This window comes from Panicum virgatum, chromosome 3N (genome assembly GCF_016808335.1).
Source record: "Panicum virgatum strain AP13 chromosome 3N, P.virgatum_v5, whole genome shotgun sequence".
NCBI classification, from domain to species: domain Eukaryota; kingdom Viridiplantae; phylum Streptophyta; class Magnoliopsida; order Poales; family Poaceae; genus Panicum; species Panicum virgatum.
In genome coordinates this window covers 31,006,519-31,027,096 of record NC_053147.1, presented here as the reverse complement: position 1 = coordinate 31,027,096, position 20,578 = coordinate 31,006,519, and the positions used below count along the sequence as shown (strand labels likewise).

The 20,578-nt window shown below is 46.7% G+C and overlaps 2 protein-coding genes and 1 long non-coding RNA gene across 8 annotated transcripts; 1 reads left to right on the top strand and 2 right to left on the bottom strand.

Moving 5' to 3' along the window:
- The first annotated feature begins 3,098 nt into the window (after window positions 1–3,098).
- On the top strand, window positions 3,099–6,358 carry LOC120667743 (endo-1,4-beta-xylanase 3-like). Its single transcript, XM_039947755.1, has 2 exons — window positions 3,099–3,147; window positions 5,136–6,358. Exons 1-2 carry the CDS (start codon window positions 3,099–3,101, stop codon window positions 6,356–6,358), a joined length of 1,272 nt encoding a protein of 423 aa, XP_039803689.1.
- A 2,424-nt stretch (window positions 6,359–8,782) lies between these two features.
- Window positions 8,783–14,513, bottom strand: LOC120665673 (signal peptidase complex catalytic subunit SEC11C-like). 6 transcript variants are annotated; one of them, XM_039945299.1, is made up of 9 exons: window positions 14,425–14,493; window positions 11,063–11,141; window positions 10,492–10,604; window positions 10,019–10,090; window positions 9,887–9,922; window positions 9,733–9,778; window positions 9,477–9,564; window positions 9,335–9,392; window positions 8,783–9,030 (listed from the first exon to the last, which is right to left on the bottom strand). In XM_039945299.1, the coding sequence occupies exons 2-9, from the start codon at window positions 11,139–11,141 to the stop codon at window positions 8,980–8,982; spliced, it is 543 nt and encodes a 180-aa protein (XP_039801233.1). In that variant the 5' UTR covers window positions 14,425–14,493; the 3' UTR covers window positions 8,783–8,979. The 6 variants fall into 6 exon arrangements, with proteins under 6 accessions (XP_039801233.1, XP_039801230.1, XP_039801231.1 ...); XM_039945296.1 differs by lacking the exon at window positions 14,425–14,493 and adding an exon at window positions 11,313–11,469 and having other exon boundaries at window positions 11,063–11,159; XM_039945297.1 differs by lacking the exon at window positions 14,425–14,493 and adding an exon at window positions 11,313–11,462 and having other exon boundaries at window positions 11,063–11,223.
- A 3,863-nt stretch (window positions 14,514–18,376) lies between these two features.
- On the bottom strand, window positions 18,377–20,263 carry LOC120665672. Its single transcript, XR_005671266.1, has 3 exons — window positions 19,070–20,263; window positions 18,786–18,921; window positions 18,377–18,618 (listed from the first exon to the last, which is right to left on the bottom strand). It is a non-coding gene; the product is annotated as an uncharacterized LOC120665672 (long non-coding RNA).
- Window positions 20,264–20,578: the final 315 nt, after the last annotated feature.

The following is a 20,578-nucleotide window of genomic DNA, read 5'->3' as shown; positions in this document are numbered from 1 at the left end:
TCGAAATGCCTTCTCTCTAACATTGATAGTGCCTCCACATCAATCGCCTTCTGTTCTATCGCATTGAAGAAAAAGCACAAGCTCATGACAGCCTCGCGAACCAGTACTGTCTTGATACCTCTAAATGCAACAGGAAGAAGAGCTGTCATCAATACATGGCAATCATGAGATTTCATCAAGTGGAAATTCATTTTCATATCCTTCACCGACACTAGCCTATTGAAGTTCGAAGAGTAGCCTAAAGGTACTTTCAAACTATGCAAGAACTCACAGAATTCTCTTCGCTCCATCTTTGACAATGCGGTTGCAGCTACGGGAAGGACTGTCCCCGTGTCTGTTTCCTCTGCATAGAGCTCCGGCCTAATGCCCATATCTTGCAGATCCTGCCTTGCATTCTCATGATCTTTTCCTTTGCCCCTCTGTTGCAACAATGTTCCACACAAGCTCTCACACACATTCTTCTTGGTGTGCATGGTGTCAATCGAATGACGCACATCCAACAACTGCCAGTACTCTAGCTCCCAAAGTATTGATTTTTTGTTCCACATCCCCTGCCCATCTTCTTCTTCACCATCTCGCTTCTTTCTTTTGCCAAGGATGGTCTTCTTTGGTAACTCCTCAATAGTTTTGATGTCTTTCACTTGCAGGTGGAGCTCCACTCCGGACACATGCGGAGGAACCATTCGATCCTCCTTTTCCCCATCAAACTGACAGTCCATGTTCCGGTATGGATGTTTCTTATGGAGGAAACGACTGTGCCCCAAGAATACAAATTTCTTCGACTTTCTCAGCCATAATGAGCATGTTTCATCTAAGCAGTGGGGGCAAGCTTCACCATTCCTTTTACTCTGCCCGGACAGGTTACGATGAGCTGGGTTGTTGTTGATGGTTGTGAACAACATGGCGTGCAATGTAAAGTACTTACACTCAAACTCATCCCAAACCTCCTCCACACCAGGCCTCCAAAGTGTCTGCAAGTCATCAACCAATGGCCTCAAGTACAAATCAATACAGTCACCAGGTTGCTTTGGCCCGGAGACCAAGATTGACAACATCAAGTATTTTCGTTTCTTGCATAGCCAGGGTGGAAGGTTCAACACTGAAAGGACGACAGGCCAAGTGCTATGTGTTGAACTCTGGTTACCGAATGGGTTCACGCCGTCTGTGCTCATAGCGAACCGAATGTTCCTACAATCATCTTCAAACCAAGGGAAGTGGGCATCAATGTTACCCCACTGCGCTACATCTGCGGGTTTCCTAAGCTTGCCATCATCTGTCTTCTTTCGGCCTTCCTTATGCCAACGCAAGAGTTGGGCCTCCTTTCGTGTGGCAAACATGCGTTTCAAGCGGGGAATGATGGGAAAATACCATGCCACCCTCACAGGACCCCCTCTATTACCCTTTCTGCCTCTGATCTCTTCGGGCTCGTTCCCATCCTCAGCATTATTATCTCCGTCATCTTTGGCCCTCTTGAAACGATCGAACCCACACTTAGGGCAATTGTCAAGGTCCTCATACTCTCCACGAAACAACACACAGCTGTTCTTACATGCATGGATTCTTTCAACCTCTAAGCCCAAAGGACATATTATCTTCTTAGCCTCATAGACAGACCCGGCCACTTGGTTTCCCTCTGGTAGCATGTCTCTTAGCAGATCCAATAGTTGTTTGAAACTTTTGTCGGTCCAACCATGACTTGCCTTCAGCTGCAAAAGTTTGAGATCACCAGAAAGACGAGAATACTTGTGACAACCAGGGTACAGGGGTTTCTTTGAGTCTTCGACAAATTATTTCAGCCTCGATAATTCTGAAGAAGTGTACACACCCTGAAACTCAACATCTCTCAACATTTGATCAACATTGTACACACGAGGCAGCAAATCATCATCGTTGAAACCCGTAACCTCTTGGTCAGTCATATCCTCAGTACGCATGACGCTGGGTGGGAATGCTTCATATTCCTCAAAGTTGTTGCCACATTCTTCTTCCGCTATAATAATGACAAATCAATGAGTTAAGCCATTAACAATGAGAAATCAATGAGTTAAGTCAATAGGCACTCGTTTCACCTTCGTTAAGGGCTTCAGCATGGCGTTGACGTGCCCCTTCAACATGGTGTCGCGATTCACCTTTGTTAAGGCATCCTTCTTCAACCTCATTAAGCCCTTCCTCACCATGCTGGTTCCAACACGTGTAATTCTCTTTGAATCCACGTGTGATCAAATGATGAAAAATGTTGTCCCGTTGTCCAAACTTCTTCTGGTTGAGACAATCAACACAGGGGCGACACATTGTAGGGACACCCCGATCTCTCATGTCTGCCTCTGCTTGAGCTAGAAACCCCACTTAGGAATGTCTCCCAAACTCGGGGCTGTCTATACATCCAAGTCCGATCAGCTGCCATCTACAAGTTCAACAAAAAAATATTTTGAAACAAATAATATATCATCATAATCTAATATCAAGAGGAGAAGGGATAGAATGCATTTTCATAGTATTATCACCATGTAGATTACACACAAGAATTGTGGTGCTGGGTAGCTTTACAACAAAAATATGATCATTATTCCTCAATATTTGTTCCAAAGTTTCTTTGATTCAGTCGAAACAAGAATTGTCCATTAGCATTTTCACCATGATATGATAATTGTTCCAATTTTCCTCAATATTACAACAAAAATATGATAATTATCACCATGTAGCATTTGCATAGTATTATTATCAGAATCTAAACAAGAATTGTCCTATTTTTTTCCTACTAGAGATGCCTACTAATTAGGAGGGGCAAAGTCCATACCTTGATGAGGACACTAAGGGTGGAGACAGCAACGATGGTCGACGAACGGAGCTGCCACGGTGACGACGACTGAAGCAAGCTGCTGCGCTGCAGAAGGCGCCGGAGTGACAGACGAAGGTGGAGGCATGCTTGTACAGAGCGGCGAGCAGAGGCACCGGAGTGACAGACGAATTAAGGTGGAGGCGCGCACAAACGAAGGAGGCAGCGATCGCGGCGGCGAAGGACCGGAGCAAAGGGGAATTATGGCAGCAGCAGCGCCGGGAGGGTGCTGGAGCGACGACAGCCGACGGGACCAGCGGCCATGATGAGGGTGGTGCAGCCGGAGGGTGCTGGAGCCGCGATTGAGGGTGGTGCAGGAGGCGGAGGGGCGCGCAGTGGCGGCAGTCGCAGCGGCACAGGACCGCCGGCTGCCGCAGCCTCTCGCAGCGGGAGGACGAGGAAGAAGATGCTGCTACAGTGATGCTACAGTGCTCCCCTCAATTATTGCAACAGTACCAGTAACAGGCTTCAAGTGTGTATATGTAACGGTCACTCACTCACGTTGCCAGAATGGAACATCGGTAACGGGCATTAAAGTCCGTTACTCGTAATTGAGATATTCGTAACGGTCATTACCCGACCGTTACAGTTATTTGTATTTTTAGTAACAGACGTTAAGAGACCGTTACGGATTATGACATTAGTAGTAACGGTTGTATTTAAGAACCGTTACGGGTTGAAGCTAAGTAACGGTTGCACTAAACGCCCGTTACCAATGTTACTTATCAGTAACGGGCGTTGTGGTGGCGTGGCCGGGGTCGGGCATGCCAGGATTATGGGTAACGCTCGTTGTTCTGTGCCCGTTACAGATGTCCTTCTCTGGCGCCCGTTACCAATGCCGTGTTACTTATTTGAGGTTTTCACATAGTGTAACGATATTTCCAAATAATAATTAAGGCACATACTTGAGGGACCAATTATTTTTTTATAAACATTACTAGTGCATATATAGGGCAAATACCTTACTTTGGATCTCTCAGGTCGTATGTGCTACTACTACTATACCCTATTTTAATGACAATAGGCACGATGACAGACCAACCATTATTTCTGATAACTCCAGAAAAACTTCCAAGCTGCCGGTCGATACTGAAAATTCTGAGCGTACTGAATTTCACCCACGAACGACAGGTGATGGGCGTACGAGACGTGGACGGAGCAGCAGCTAGCCAGCTACGTTATTTGTCGCCTAATAATACCGGTGCCATTTGTTGCCTTGTGTCTCTCACTCCCATAGTCCCATAGTTGCTGGATTCGTGAAATGATCTCTAAAAGCAACTCCAGCAACAGAGGCGAAGCTAGATTAAAATGGCGCCGAAGCCGGGATCTTTGTATTTGAGTATTTCATATTGAGTTTGCACAAATTCATTGAGATCGGCGGACCCCAATAAGAAAGGGCAGCTCTGCCTTGTCCAGCAATAGACCTCTAAATCAGGTCATCTAAATATTAAATGGAGGTTACCTTTATTTTTGGAGGTTTCTAGCTAAAATTGCTTTTAACTCTAGCAAATAGTCCCTAATTTCAATTTACAATAAAGGACTCTTTAGAAAACCTCAAGGAATGAAGGGTGTGGATAAGGAATTTTGGAGGCCTCCACAAGAGGAGTCTAGTAAAGAGTTTGTCTGGATGTTTGTCTGGATATATATTTTCTTTACCCTCTAAATTTAAGATAGAGGGTTGTTTAAAGGATCTGCGGTAGCGCTAGTCTAGTGGCAGCAGGCCAGCAGCAGGTTTGGCCGGGTTGGCTGATTTTAAAGAATCCCGTCACTAAGGTCTTGTTTAGTTGAAACGCAAAAAATTTTTGCGAAAGAATTTTACTAATTTGAAGTACTAAAAAAAGTCTATTTACAAAACTTTTTGCACAGATGGGTTGTAAATCGCGAGACGAATCTAATGATGCTAATTAATCCATGATTAGCGGATGGTTACTGTAGCATCACTGTTGTAAATCATAGATTAAGTAGACTCATTAGATTCGTCTCGCGATTTACAGCCCATCCATGTAAAAAAATTTGTAAATAGACTTCATTTAGTACTCCATGTATATGTCGAAATATTCAATGTAATATTTTTTTTGTGTTTACGGGGTTTATGGGGTGGAAACTAAAACAGAGCCTAAGTATAGCCGGGGTTCGCGGCCGTTTTTCTACACGAGCAAGTCGTACGTGGGAGTTGGCGCCCCGTACGCATTGTTTTCCTGAGCGGAGGCGTATCGTGTTGCGCTTCGCCGAAGTGCACCGCAGCACAGGGTACTCACTCGCTGTCAATCGGTCGAGTATTGGTACAATTTATAATTAGGTGTAATAATCCATATATATGTAACCAAAATTCTCACCATCTCATCACGTCTAGACTACTCCAGCAGTCCAGCTACGGACGCTGACAGTGACGCGACGACTCAGGTGCGCAAGCGTGACGTGGTCCTCCAGTTCGGCGGCGGCCTGCCGGCGGGCGCGTCCGTGCGCGTGGTCCAGCTGGACAACGCCTTCCCGCTGGGCAGCTGCATCAACGGCGAGGTCATCCGGATCCCGGCCTTCGCCGACTTCTTCACCGCCCACTTCGACTGGGCCGTCTTCCAGAACGAGCTCAAGTGGTCCTGGACGGAGCCGCGCCGCGGCCAGCTCAGCTACGCCGGCGCCGACCGCCTGCTCGACTTCTGCGACCGCGCCGGCAAGCCCGCGCGCGGGCACTGCATCTTCTGGGCCGTCGACGGCGACGTGCAGCAGTGGGTCAGGGACGTCGGCGGCGACCGCGGCCAGCTCGCCGCCGCCGTGGGGGCGCGCCTCGGGGGCCTCCTCGGCCGCTACGCGGGGCGGTTCCCGCACCTCGACGTCAACAACGAGATGCTCCACGGCCGCTTCTTCCGCGACCGCCTCGGCGACGGCGCCGCCGCGCGCATGTTCGGGGAGGCGGCGCGGCTCGACCCGGCCGCCGCGCTCTTCGTCAACGACTACAACGTCGAGTGCGGCGGCGGCGACCCCCGCGCGACCCCGGAGAAGTACGTCGAGCTCATCCGCGGCCTGCGGCGCGGCGGCGCGCGGGTGGGCGGCGTCGGGCTGCAGGGCCACGTCACCCACCCCGTCGGGGAGGTCATCTGCGGCGCGCTCGACACGCTCGCCGCCGCCACGGGCCTCCCCGTGTGGATCACCGAGCTGGACGTGTGCGAGCCCGACGACGCGCTCCGCGCCGACGACCTCGAGGTGGTGCTCCGCGAGGCGTTCGCGCACCCGGCCGTGGAGGGCGTCGTGCTCTGGGGGTTCATGGAGGGGCACATGTGGCGACCCGACGCCGCCCTCGTCCACCAGGACGGCACCGTCAACGACGCCGGGCGGAGGTTCCTCGACCTGCGGAGGGAGTGGATCTCCGACGCGCGCGGCCGCGGCGACGACGACGGGCAGTTCAAGTTCAGGGGCTTCCACGGCACGTACGTGGCGCAGGTCGCCACGACCGCGGGGAAGGTGCTCAAGGCGTTCACCGTCGACAAAGGGGACGCGGGCACGCGGCTCTCGTGCTGGACATGATGGATGTCTGACTCGCTATTAGTACAACATCGATGATTGTTATCTTATACCGACTTGCTAGCATCTGGAAGACCAATATGGACTTTCTCGCTCCGTTGAAATATTGAAATAAGATAGGTGCAACATTAAAAAATATACGAAAAAATTAGCCAAGTCGTTTGATTCTGAGAAACAAAAATTCCCACAACAACATAAACACCATAATTCATGCAACATTCACTATGAAATATGAGAAACTAATACTTGTAACATCGAATTTCAACTATTGAAACATATGTTGGAGCATCCGATTTTTCTTCCCCTTCCATACGTCTGTACTTATCTTGTAATGCTACCACTTATCTTGTAATGCTACCACTGCATGAATACCTACCTGCGCTGTTTAATTCGATACAGTAGGCCTGATCATGGGCCACCCGACCCGATAAACGCGACCCAATCTATCGGATTGCTATTCTGGCCAGTCCACTAGGGGTGTACCCGACGGTAGAATTTCAGAACGGGGATCTCAGGACCAAAAGCTCGATGGTAACACGAAGATGCAGGGACTTAGACAGATTCGGGGCGCAATGTACGTAATACCTTACGTCCTGTGTTCGGGGTTGTATTAGTCAGCGGCGGATCCAGCAGGGGGGCTAGGGGGGCTCCAGCCCCCCTAAGCTCCCCTAATTACACGTAAAATACTGTAACAAAAACATCAAATCACTATTAAATTTTCACACAAATCAACATCTCCATTGTTTCAGCCCCCCTTGCCTCTCATCCTGCATCCGCCACTGGTATTAGTGTTTGTGGAATGCTGCGAAAGGAGAAGTCTTTCTATGGGTCTTCCTACGTCTTCTTTATATAAGCTAGGAGGCATAGGGGTATAAGAAAGATATGCCACAACATAAACACCATGGTTCATGCAACATTCACCATGAAACATGAGAAAATAATACTTGCAACATCGAAGATCAACTATTGAAATATATGTAGGAGCATCCGATTTTTCTTCCCCATCCATACGTCTGTATCTTAGCATTTCCGTATCTTATAATGCAACCACTGCATGTATACCTACCTGCGCTGTTTAATTCGATAGTCATTGCTGATGCTGCAACGATGCAGCTGCCCAGCAATCTGCTATTGAAATTGAACCCCGGAGAGTAAGCTACAGCTGCTGCACGTTCTAGTTTCCTTGTAAGATCGTCAAAGCTACATAAAAAAATCACTACTACTTTCTCAGTTCCAAATTATTAGTCATTTTGAATTTCCTAGATACACAGATTTTTCCTAGATACACAAATTTTACTTTGAACCTAGACATAACCTACCTAGAGTCCTAGACATAACCTATATATAGATGCATAACAAAAGCTATCTTGAAATATAAAAAACCTAATAATTTGGGTTGGAGGGAGTAAAAAAAAAGGTTTGTATCGATGATTACTGTCCATTTTAGCATCGGGAGGGCGAAAATAGCTTCTTGTCTTTTCCTCGTACGAGACACTAGTGTTCAAACTCAGCAGCTAGAGGCCTGAATAGTGCTCCATCCGCTTCATAATTTAAGTTGTTTTTAGTTTTCTTTAATTTATAATATTTGCTATGTACCTAGATATAATTTATATTTAGATGCATAGCAAAATCTATGAATTTAAAAAAATTAAAACAACTTATATTCTGGAACGGAGTAGACTATTTTGCTTGTTTGTGGGATAATGCTAGGTATACTAGCTATATTAATATTGCATTTTTCAGTACTATACAATTTATCTGTACAGTTGGATGTTTCTATACTATACTTTTCAAACACTAATATAGAACAGTATTTGTACACCATAAAAAAAAAAAGACCTCTTTTGGAGTGGGCTGTTTTTCTTGTGCTCACCAAACAAATATGGGGGATTGGGGTTTGAGAAGGCTATCGAAAACATGTTGGGAGCACCTAGAAGGCCAGTACCCAATAATTAAAGTTTTAGGGTGCCTCTAGGAGGTTATTGGAATCTGCTCAGAAATTCATGTTTAGCTTGGTATGCACAACAGACTACCTTTCTCTAGGTGTACAAGGCATTATCCTGGAATGAAGTCATGATGAGTTAACTTTATCAAATGCAACAACCAACAGCTGATTCAACTCATGCACTAAATCTGTAAGAGGATTTCCAACAGATTACTCCTACCTCATACCTTCAAAATTCTCTCTCCATTACCCATAGCTACTTTTATTTTTTAGGTAATGGTTGTTGCAGCAGATTACCAAAATCCAATCACCAATAATAGGGTAGAGGGAAAATCCCCTTCATTTAGGTGAGAGAGAGAGGTGTGTTTTGGTGATTACCAAAAACTTATAAGTAATGGGGATTGGATTGGTAATCTGTTGGAGCACCCTCCATTACCAAAATATCAGTATTGAGAGGGATGAGTAATCTGTTGGAGATGCTCTAACTACCAAAAGATGGATGCTGCATGAGATCTGATAATCCAATTAGAGGGTCGGCACCTGCAGAACGGACAAAGATATCTTCTCGTTTGATACATGGTGGAACACAACAGCTTCTCTTAACACTATTCAGCAAGCCATTGCTCTATGCCGTTGCGCCACAAGAGCAAAATCTATAAGGCGCGGAAGCTTAACTTCTTTACTCTTTTGATGTTATGACCAGCAGGCCCAGCGCGCCAATCAGCAGGTACTGCAGAAAGAGAACATTGATCAGCAATAATTCCAATTACAATGATCAATGAGCCACAACAGTATTGTATTAGTAAGATGAATGCACGAGCAGTTCCCTCAACAGAATGACAAATTATTCTCATATCAAAAGACCACTCTTCTTTGGGTTTGTGTCACTATAATTGGATTAGACATTGGTTTGTGTAGCTCTAGTTCAGTTTCATCTCTAGCCTTAGCCTCTGCCCTACACTAACTTGTCTATCTGCTTTGTTCTTGTGTCAGACTAGGCCAATCAATATATAAACCAGTAAGAATGAACATACCTTAATAAACGGTTTCTCAGTCATGATAATTGTAACCCAGCCAACATATGGAAGATAGCTGTTTGCATTGTAAAATGAAGGTCAGCTCAACTGTTTTCTAGTGAGCATAAAGACAGATGCATGATGTACAAGTGGAACTCACCCCACAGCTCGCCCCATAATGTGGTGCTGCTGGAGCCAAAGCTGTCCATGTGCATATAATAATCGGTCATCCCCAAAGTTATTGTCACCTGAAAATCACGTTTGTAAGGTACAGAGAACATTGGAATCACAATCACATTGAATCATACAAATAGACATTGGTTATTGTCAGGATTAGACAATACAAGGTGGTAGTACAATCATAATCAGAAAAGTAAATCAAAAAAATTATAGTCACTCAAACTGAAAGGATATACCTTTGGTGAGGATTTCCACTTCTGCAGTATCCTGACGTTCATGGACCTATAAAGAGAGAAGGGAAAACTCAAACCAAGCAAGAAAAAACTCATACAACTATGATAATATAGTTTAAATGCAATCAACTGAAGTGAAGAACTCAAAGTGTATTACCTTAATCACACGGTGAACAATTGGAATCTCACGGCCCTACATAAATAAGAGCCAAATGAGAATTTAATGTATCAATAACTGTATGAGTAAACTTTACGATGAGGCAAATCATGTCTAAGTAGTAGGACTCACATCAACATTGAAAACAACTATTTCTCCTGTGCGGATAGGATCTTTGCTCATGTGCAAAAACAGGATATCACCCTGCCAAGAAGATAATTAATCATTAAGGCATAATGCTGTCAGAGATGCTGGCACTTCACAAGTATAGATACACTGAACTCCGGCTTTAAAACTTAGTAGTAGATAATATGTACATAGCAGACCATCAACAAATGAAATAAGAATCTGAAAGTGAAAATCCTGGTAATAGTTTATTCCATAATTTTAAATGTGATAAAACTCTAAAGGACAATGAAACTATGCAGCAAAAATGTAAATGCTCCTATATGTGCAGCAGTTTCTGAAATTCACATCATCCAGAGGTTGAAGTAAAAACATCTCATTTAAAAATTACCTGTGCCCACATCAGGCACGTAAATACAATAAAAGCATACACCATCTAAGGCTAAGGCCATTTTCAAGTTATATAAGGAGGTACAAACCCTTTTAAATCCAGGCTCCATGCTACCAGAGAGAACCACTACAACTGGAGACTCGCTTCCTGTCACAACTATCAACCCCTTCCATATGATCAATGCTGAGGTAACAATCATACCTGCAAAGAGGAACATTTAAAAGTTACAACTCCATAATGAGACTCATGTTGCCCCCACTTGAATATCACAATTCAAAAACCCCGAATTACTAAGAGCAACAACAAGCCTCTTGGTTAACCCACGAAAAGCGTAAACAATTATTCAGGAGATGATATACATCATTCACAGCTCACAATCAAAACAATAAAAGAGATGAAGAAAAAAAAATCGCAATTCTTTTTTTTTTGAAACAAAAATTCGCAATTCAGTTCTCTGAGGCTGTTTACATCCGATTCGCCTACGAAAACAGAGCTGTCCGGCTCACCGAAAATCGTACTAGTTCCGCGTACTAGTTTCGCATCGCAAAAAACTCGCCACAAACCCTAAGAACTACACGCCTCCGACGCACTGATCTGACCGCCAAGATCTCGGAGAAAAAACAATCAGCAGGAGAGAAGACTGGGGCAGAGGGCGTCACCGAGGCTGATGATCTGCATGAGCACTTGGCGGATCTGCATGGAGCGGATTGACTCCACCGTGTCGCCGACGAACCCCATCTCGCCCACCTCCTTCGGCTACAGGGGCGCGCCCGATAATTTTTGCAAACGAAATCGAAGTTAGTAGGTACTAATATTGTAACTGGATTCAGATCCGAATACAAATAGTTTTGTTAGGGTTTGGGGTGCTCCGTCTCGCACAGCAGAAGAAAAGAGAAGGGGCAGGCATACCTGGAGGATGCGCTCGTCGCCGGCAAAGGGCTGGGATGGCGCCGCCGCTCACCCAGTCGTCGCCGCCAGGGAAGGAAGAGCAAGGAGGACAGGGTTCGAGAGAAGGGAAAGGAGAGGAGTTCTGAGGCCCTGAGCCGTGAGCCGTGAGCCGTGAGCCCCGAGCCCTTTTTATTAACCGAGCTCGAGCGAGCTTGCCACGGTGCCACCTCTAGCTGCAGCGTCCCGAGCCCAGGCCGATCTGAGTCTGACATGTTCTTAATTTTTATTCTAACCATATCCATAGCACCAATAAAATAGATAAAAAAAATATGTATAAACAATCAATTAATAAATGGAAAGAGAAGCTAAAATAACACATATCTGAATCTCTAGTCTTATTATTTTATATGTTTTAGCTCATACGACACAGTAGCTCACTAGGTAACAGAACGCTCTGGCCTCCAGCTATATTACTTTAGCTTTGGATGGTTGAAAATTTAGTAGAGGTAATGTATATGCATGCACATACCATGCAAATAGAAATACTCGAACTTCATTGAATAACTCGATCTTGAATCATTGGAGCTCATGAGCTCTAGGTTAGACCCATGCTCAACTTGATTCTTAATATATGAATTGAGATTTTAGCAAATTAAATTTAAATAGCTTCGCGAGTCTTGAGCTCTACTGAACGATAGCGGTGAACCGTAGATGTTCAGCAAGTATAAATTAGCCGGTCATGATACATTTTATTTCTTTACCTCTCTTTCTTCTTTGCTTATAATACTATCATTTCTTTTTAGTATAATAGATGAAATGATAAAATTAGTTGATCATATTTTTAATAATACTCTATTTGGCTACACATTATATGTTATACCAACTGAATTGACTCTCCTCTAATTATTATCATACTGGGCCAATCTTTTCAATATTAGCTATTGATCCAAATCTTAAATAGGTACACACAATATGAAACTTTAGCAAATAAAATGAGAAAATAACATTCCATATAAATACTAAACAGCAAAATTTCTACAAATGAAAACTCACATATATATATAACAAGCAAGTTAGGGAACCATGTATATTTTCCAACTACTTTAGACGGTGGCTTAAGGAATGCAACTAAGAAAAATAATGATACAATAGTATAGAGCAACCGTTTGATTTAATACATATACTAGATCTAATACTTATAATAGATTTAATACTTATAATAGATGATGTTTCGATTGATGATATAAAAAATATTGAAAAGACTGATGTCTTATGATCCACCATTTGAAACATCTTGTTGGTATTGATCATTTTTAGCATAGTGATTTGCAACAAAATGAATGTGTTCTTAAAATAGAGTTGATGGGGGCGTAAACCCAGAGTCCCTAACGGGCCTGCCTTAATAAATACCAGCCCAACATCCTATTGGGCGCATTCCAACAAAGCCCACGACGGGTACGAACGAATGCCAGCCTACAAGAGCCCGGCCCGGCCAGTTGCTGACCCTTTGAGAGACACGTGGAGGCCTCCCGACCGAGGACCCCTCGGGTCAGCGCCGTACCGTGCGACCTGGGCCGTGCGCTCCAAGAACTCCGCCCAGTACAATGGGTGTGCCGGTCGAGCCAGCCCCCGTACGTCTGCACACATTGCCCACTCCTTCTGCACGCCATGCGCCGCATGATCCATAGGACCCCCTGACAAGGTGCGTGCGGGCCGTGTAGCCTGCACGACGCAACAGATGGGAGATGGGTGAGGACATCAACGAGCTCCGTCCCGCACGCCGTAATGATGGCTTCCCCTGAACGCCACTCCATTACGCCAACGACTGTGACAAGGCAGCGCCGCCTGATCGTGGCAGGGCACCCCTCAACGGGCATGCCATCCTTCGGTCATAAGCCACGCAGGGAAGGACGAGCGGCAGCAATATAGACGGAGGCACCCATACGGACGGACAAGAGAGAAGACGACCGCTGAGCCACCGACTGAGTGGTGAAGCCACTCCGACTGACCAAAGACGGGACAACAGCTTGACAACCTGTCGCCCAAGAAAACCGACCTGACACAAGCCTCTCCACTCCTGACCGACCGGACAGGGCCCGCCGACTGACGAAGACGAAGGACCCCCGGGCGGACCAAGACACCACGATAGAAATATGTAAATAGGGGGGCCCACCTTGAAGTATAAGAGGGGAAAGCCCCCCACATAGGAGAGGCCCCGGCTCTCGACTGAATCCGAGTTCGAGAGATGTAACTCTCGTTATTTGCAGATGTAACTCTCCAACAGCCAGTTCAGAAGATCAAATTGTTTGTCCTATTTGAATGGCGAGCAGTTGGTAGCAGCTCTAGAAACCAGTTCAAGTGAACACAGTGTAGAATATGGAATGAATACATTTAGTTGTGATAAACCCAGTGTATGTACACCTAATTTTTAAAGCCTAGGTCCGCCACTGCTCGACCGACGGCGAACTCACGGGTCATGAGGGAAGAGAAGGGGGAGGGGAAGCAGCGAGCATGCGGCGATTTCTGCTCATCTTTTTTACAGACAGGACCCCATGGCAACTCAATATTGTGCTTTTATCCCTGCCACGTCACTGGAGGTGGGCACGTCACTGAATCTATTTTGGTGCGTCCGATGTGGATCTTACGGTGGGCCGAGTGATTGGACTTAGCCTTCTCCCTTATTTATTGATCGGGCCTTTTCTTCTTTTCTAGAAGAAGTAGACCTGGGCCAGCTTGTCCTCTGATGACGGATCGTAGGATATGGGCCTTGAGCTTCGGCACATTTAAGATTGTGATTGTAGAACCGGACGAAGAATCCGGAAAAATCACTGACTTTATTTGAAACCGAAAAAAAGAACTTCAGATCTTACGACCACAACTGGCCCGAAAATGAAAACATAGCTGTCCTGCTCACCGAAAATCCTACTAGTTTAGCATCTCAAAAAACTCGCCACAAACCCTAAGAACTACACGCCTCCGACGCACTGTTCTGATTGCCAAAACCTCGGAGAAAAAACAATCAGCAGGAGAGAACACTGGGGCAGAGGGCGTCACCGAGGCTGATGATCTGCATGAGCACTTGGCGGATCTGCATGGAGCGGATCGACTCCACCGTGTCATTGACGAACCCCATCTCGCCCCTCTCCCTCGGCGCGGCGAACTCATGGGTCACGAGGGAAGGGAAGGTGGAGGAGAAGCAGCGAGCCTGCGGCGATTTCAGCTTGTCTTTTTTACAGACAGGACCCCGTGTCTGCCCAATAGTGTGCTTTGACCCCCGCCACGTCACTTGCGGCGGGCACGTCACTGAATCTATTTTGGTGCGTCCGATGTGGATCTTACGGTGGGCCGAGTGAATTGGCTGAGCCTTCTCCCTTGTTTATTGATCGAGCCTTTTCTCCTTTTCTCTTTTTCTAGAAGAAGTGGACCTGGGCCTGCTTGTCCTCCGACGACGGATCAAAGTAGGATATGGGCATTGAGCTTCGGCACATTTGCTTGTTAGACCATCTAGCTCTTGTAAATGATTATGTATCGGCAAAAATAACAAATGGATGCTAAAATTGACTTCCAACAGATTCGATAAAATCGTCCGCTCGCTTTCTTCTTTACCATCTCGTGAAAGCCAGCAGCCATCTTTGATGATGCCCCGCCACTCGCCATCAGAGCTTCCCGCGTGCGCTCGCCCTCCCCCGCGCCTGTTTTGGCAGCTCCCTCCCACGCCCTTCCCTCCTCGCGCCGGCGCCGATCGTCTCTCCTCCAAAGGGACCCTCAGCGGCAACCTTGCCTGCCGGCTCCGCCTCGCCCCGTCTGGGCGCGGAGCTCGGCCTCGACCCGTCCGACCGCAGAGCTCGGCCTCAATGGCAGGATGGAGGAGGAGGCGGCACGAGAGGGAGGCCATGGAGTTAAGGATGAAAACAGATGGAATGGGCGGGAAAATCCTTCTTCCAATCTGTTGCGTATTTTTTATTGGAAATAGGAACGGGACGGGACAGCCGGAAACGGGATGAGAATCGAAATAAACAGGTATACGGAAATAAATAAATACAAATGGGAATACAATGGAAACAGGGAGGCGGAAACTTACACCGGTACGACGCTTTATAGAAAACATACCCCAGCCCGTCATTAAATACCTCGAGCAGACTACACGCCGGTTGCTGCAGCCAAGCTGCGAGAGCTAGCTAGTCGCTGTTGCGCGCTGTGCGTGCAACTGGCCAGATCCATCCATCCATCCATCGCCTCGTTCTGCTTGCCATGCTGCCGGCAGTCAATGCCAAGTTGCCAACGCATGCATTCATGCATGCTTACGCAAGCGCGGGGCCTATTATTCGAGGCCAGACAATTGGTTTTATTGGGCCAGTGTTGGGATGGATTAATAGCTGGTAAGGCTTAGGCCCCGTTTGGGACGGCTTCAGTGTGCTCCAGCTCTGTCACTGTAGTATATTGTGCGACTGCTGTAGCGCCCGAAGTCGGAGCCGGTGAAGCTATGTTTTTGCAGCTCCACGGGCTTCGCTCCTTTCGCAATTCATTTTGGACATCAGTTTTCATTTCGGCTCCGTGCTACAGTGTGGAACAATACAGAACAGTGCAGCTAAAGTACTATTTACTGTAGCATGGAGCTGGAGCCATCGAAGGCGGAGCTCTCCCAAACAGAGCAAATGGGTGGGATGAATACGGATTTATCCCGGTCAAAAACGGGATCCCGGTAAAATGGATGGGATAGACCCTCTCCTGTATCCCGTCCCATTCTCGGTTACTCTTGACTAGGGTTGAAAACGGTCAGGATCGGTCGGGGCAACCCCGTTACCGTTTTCATTTTTACATTTTAATACGAAAACAATTTAAAAAACGAATACGAATAGACTCACGGTATTTCGAAAACGAACCAATTCGAACAGAAATGTCTCGAAAGCGAACAGTCTACGGAAAGTCAAAACGGAAACACCGACGCTATATGATCGTACGTACCCAATCATCCGACAAAGTTGGCATGCATACACGAAAACACATAGACATAATAATAGCACAAGTATTTGTAAACATGATAATAATTAATAACCTCACAAGTTCACTGCCATACAGTAATATACAGTAGTCACGAGTCACAGCCACAACTCTCAAGCCCACACTTAAAGATAGAACATTGAACAAATTCACAGCCACGACCGGAGGAGGGATTGGCGAGGAGCCGAGGACCAAGAAGGGGCCGGCGAGGTGAGGACCGAAGTCGAGGCCTCGAAGGAGAGAGCCAGGGAGGCGGCTTACGGCGCTCGAGAGACAGAGAGGTCGGAGGCGGCTTGCAAGGGGAGGGATGCCGGGACGTGGGGTGAGCCGGTGAGGCCACGCCGGCCGTCTTGGATCGGAGGGGCTGGACTGGCGACGCCCGAGACCGAGAGGCAGAGAGGCCCGCCGGTGGCAGCGCAAGGGAGGGAGGTAGGGGCGTGGCGCGTCCGCGCGTGGGTGAGCTGGAGAGGCCGGACCGGAGGCGGCGCAAGGCAGAGAGGCCGGAGTAGGGAGGCGGCGCAAGGGAGGGAGGCAGGGGCGTGGGTGAGCTGGAGAGGGTTGCCCTTACCCTAGACTCTATTTGGGCTGGGCCGTCAAGGCCTCGAGGGGACGGGAGTCGGGGAGTAATCTGTCTGGGCTTGAGCTTTAAAAAATGGTATATTTCGAATTTATGAAAACGGGATATCCCGATCAAATACGGAAACGATCGGGATACAAGCTAAACCGTTTTCGACCCTTTTTCGAATTTGACATCCCGTATTTCGTATTGATTCCGAATTTGTCCAAAAATACGAAAACGAGCTGGTAAAATGTAGAAATCAGAGCGAAACAGAACGGGATTTATCCCGACCGTTTTCAACCCTACTCTTGACTCATTTCCCGTCCCGTTTCCCATCCCGTTTCCGGAATTTTCCGTCCCATTTCTTTTTAACTGCAAATATAGGACAAATGTAGAAATACAACCGGACAAAACTAAGATTTTTTTTCCGTCCATTTTCATCTTACATGGAGTGGGACGGCGGCTTGATCCATTTTTGACACCTCCCACTCTTCATTATGCCCATGCCGTGTCCGTAAGAATGGAGAGTCCTTCCTCCATATAATCGATTGCAGGCTTGGATGAAGGTTATCGAACTTGATTGCCGTGCAAGGGCTGGGAGGCAGGAAGGAGAAGACGACATCGATGGACAGCTTGGTCAGCCCAGCTTGCAACAACAGCTACCATCTAATTGGACTCCGACGCGTAGGAACAGGAGTGAGGTGATTTGGAGAGTTGATTTAGAGAGGCTGTTAGTTCATCTATCCTTTTGAGGAGTTTTTATTTGTTTAGCTAGTCTTTTAGCTCTTCATTAATTAGCTAGAATTTTTAGCTAGCCTCTTGAAGGAAGATGCTAGACGCGTTTGTATACTTGTGGAAAAAAACACTCTTGACATTTCCCTTTTTGAACGCCCGATTATTTGACATTTTTCGAATGTGCTGCAACGCGATGGATAGCATCACATACGTTTGGAGTTAAAAGGAATTTCATGGATATCATTTTCGAATGTGTTGCAACGAGATGAATTAATCCTTCCATTTTGATATAATAGACAGATCTCATACTTTTCTGTGTTATTACAAAGAATATCTATTAGGCTAGATTTGGTTACTATAGGGCTTATTGTAAATCACTTCACATCGGATGTTTTGATACTATTCAGAAGTACTAATTACAGACTAATAATAAAATAAATTCCATAACTCCTAATCTTTTTCACGAGACGAATCTATTAAACCTAATTAGTTCATAACTAGCCTATGCGATGCTACAATAAATATGTGCTAATCATGATTAATTAGGCTTATTAGATTTGTCTCGCGAATAAACTCTAGGTTTATGCAGTTAGTTTTATAATTAGCTTATGTTTAGTCTTTCGAATTGGCACCGAAATATTCTATCGATGTGACAAGGCTTAAAATAAGCCCTAAGAAACCAAACAGCCCCTCAGTGCTTTTTTTTTTGTTGCAATCTGCAAATCCAAAGCGGCACAACTTAAGGTACTTGGTGATCAATTTTGGTTGGATGACTTCATCTCAACAGATGTATCGTGCATTAATGGAGTTTGCGTTTACTTAATTTCACGGATCGGATGATACACCAGGAACATACAACACATGCATGTAGATTAAGGATACACAACGTACTACATCAATCATGATCGTCATTTAAGATCAATCTCCTCCTGATGGACCAGACTAATAAGTGTTAAATAATCCTGCCTTGGATCAGCAAGTTATTAATCGCAGCAGAGCTCGCAGAGCCAGCAGCAGCAAAGCGCGGCGATGCTGGGGAATTGAGTTGAAGGAAGCAGCGCCGCCGCAACACGTGCAACCAGATACAAAAAGAGACTGAATAAGCTGCTACATCTGAATGACCGAATCAGTAATGGCGAAGCTGCACGACTACTGAAAATAAACAAATTAAAGGAGACGTCTAATGATAGCGCACGCACCATCCCTCGATGAAGCTCGCCTCGCCGCGCTTGGCCGTCGCCGCGCGGCGCCTTGGTCTGCAGCACCCCTTCTTCTTCTTCCCGCCGCCGCCACCGCCGCCTCCCTGCTGCTCCGCGTCGTCCAACCTCGGGTAGCCTAGATGATTTCCATCCATGGAGGACAAAGTAATTGAAGAAATGATGTGGTATGCATGCATACATGTTCGAGGAAGAACACGGCCAGTGTACACCTGGCGGAGTTCATCAGAAAAGATCTAGGGTGATGCATGATGCTCGATCCTCACCCGGAGGAGGCTGCGACTGCGACTGCGACTGCGAGCGGTTCGTGTTGCCGCTGTCCATCAGACTATCGACGATCTTAATTAACTAGTTGCAATTGAGATAATGGAGATGGGAGCCCTGTTGGTAAAGCTTACAACCCAATAATGCCCAGCTGTATGTGTTCACCAACCTTGTACAAGATTGCTATCTGTGATGGTAGAACAGGAGCTGCGACATGCCCGATATATAGGCACGACGACGCCCGCACGTACTAGGGACCGGACCCTAACTAATGGGGCTTATCGTTGTGCACACTGCAAAGTAAAGAAGCGCACATGCTTTGGTATCCAAACATTCCGAAAGGGCTTGGCCAGCGCCCAAGGGGCCGGTTGGTGGCAAGGAAACTTATCTTTGCTTCTGTACGTTAAGGCATCTTCTCGACTAAACAAGGGATAAGTTCTATGCTTGGAAACAGAGAGAACAACAAGTACACCGATAATGCAAGATTGATCGAGTCAGATGGTCCGTATGGTCGGTGGTTCTTCTCACATGGACTAAACCTATCTACAAAGGAAAAAAAATACAAAGCAAGAGGAGTTTAAAGAGAAAAGGTGAGATTTCAGTATTGAACCTTCCAGAAATTAAATGAATATCTGGTTTCTATTTGGAAAATGTGGAAAACAATGAGATGAGCGCTAGGAGAAAGCCATTGCAAAAAGCACTTTCAGGCACCTGCTTCTAGCTGCTGGCCAAGCCAGGAACCTAACCGGTGAAAGGGTAAAGCAGACTTCCATCTCCGCCGGTGAAAGGGTAAAGCAGACTTCCATCTCCGAATCAAATCCAAGAACCACTTACGCATAACCTAAAGAAAGTTCCTCCAGTTGTGGCAGCCGCAGCTTGTGGGCTCAACCACAAAAGTCCTTCACTTCCCTCATTTTCTTTCTGACCTAGACCAAAGAAACGAAGGCTTTCGAAAAAAAGGCCGTTGCCAGTGCAAAGAAAGTCTAATGTCGAATTTTATGTAGACAACAAAGAAGATGAAAAATCCGCCCGGCCGGTCGGTTAGTCATCAGCTGATCACCAACCACGCGGCCATTTCCATCCGCGCGCGCGCGATCGAGCTAGCAAAGCATTCTGCCTCGCCACGCGGCCATCTGTCGGCGGCAAAGTTAAGGTGCCCGCGCCACGCCGTGTGGACGCGAGAACTGAGCTCTCCGCCTCTCGATCCCCTGCTGATGGGGATTCTAGCTAGCTCTCGTCTCTCGATCGGCGGCGAAGGAAGCGTGCGTATGGATAGATGCTTTGATTAATTCGCGCATGCATGCACGTACGCCGCCGCATCGGCGCTGAGCAAGCCTTCGTTCCTTTTGCCTCTTGGCTTCAGCCAGAAGCTAGCCAATGCTGTGTCGGATACACGCTGGTTCGGGCCAAGGAATCAGAATCAGTTCCCCTGCAAACACGGCGCAGCATGCATCTCGCGCACGTCGCCGGCGGGCCCATGCTTTCTCCTCCGAAGCGGTCTCAACTTTCAG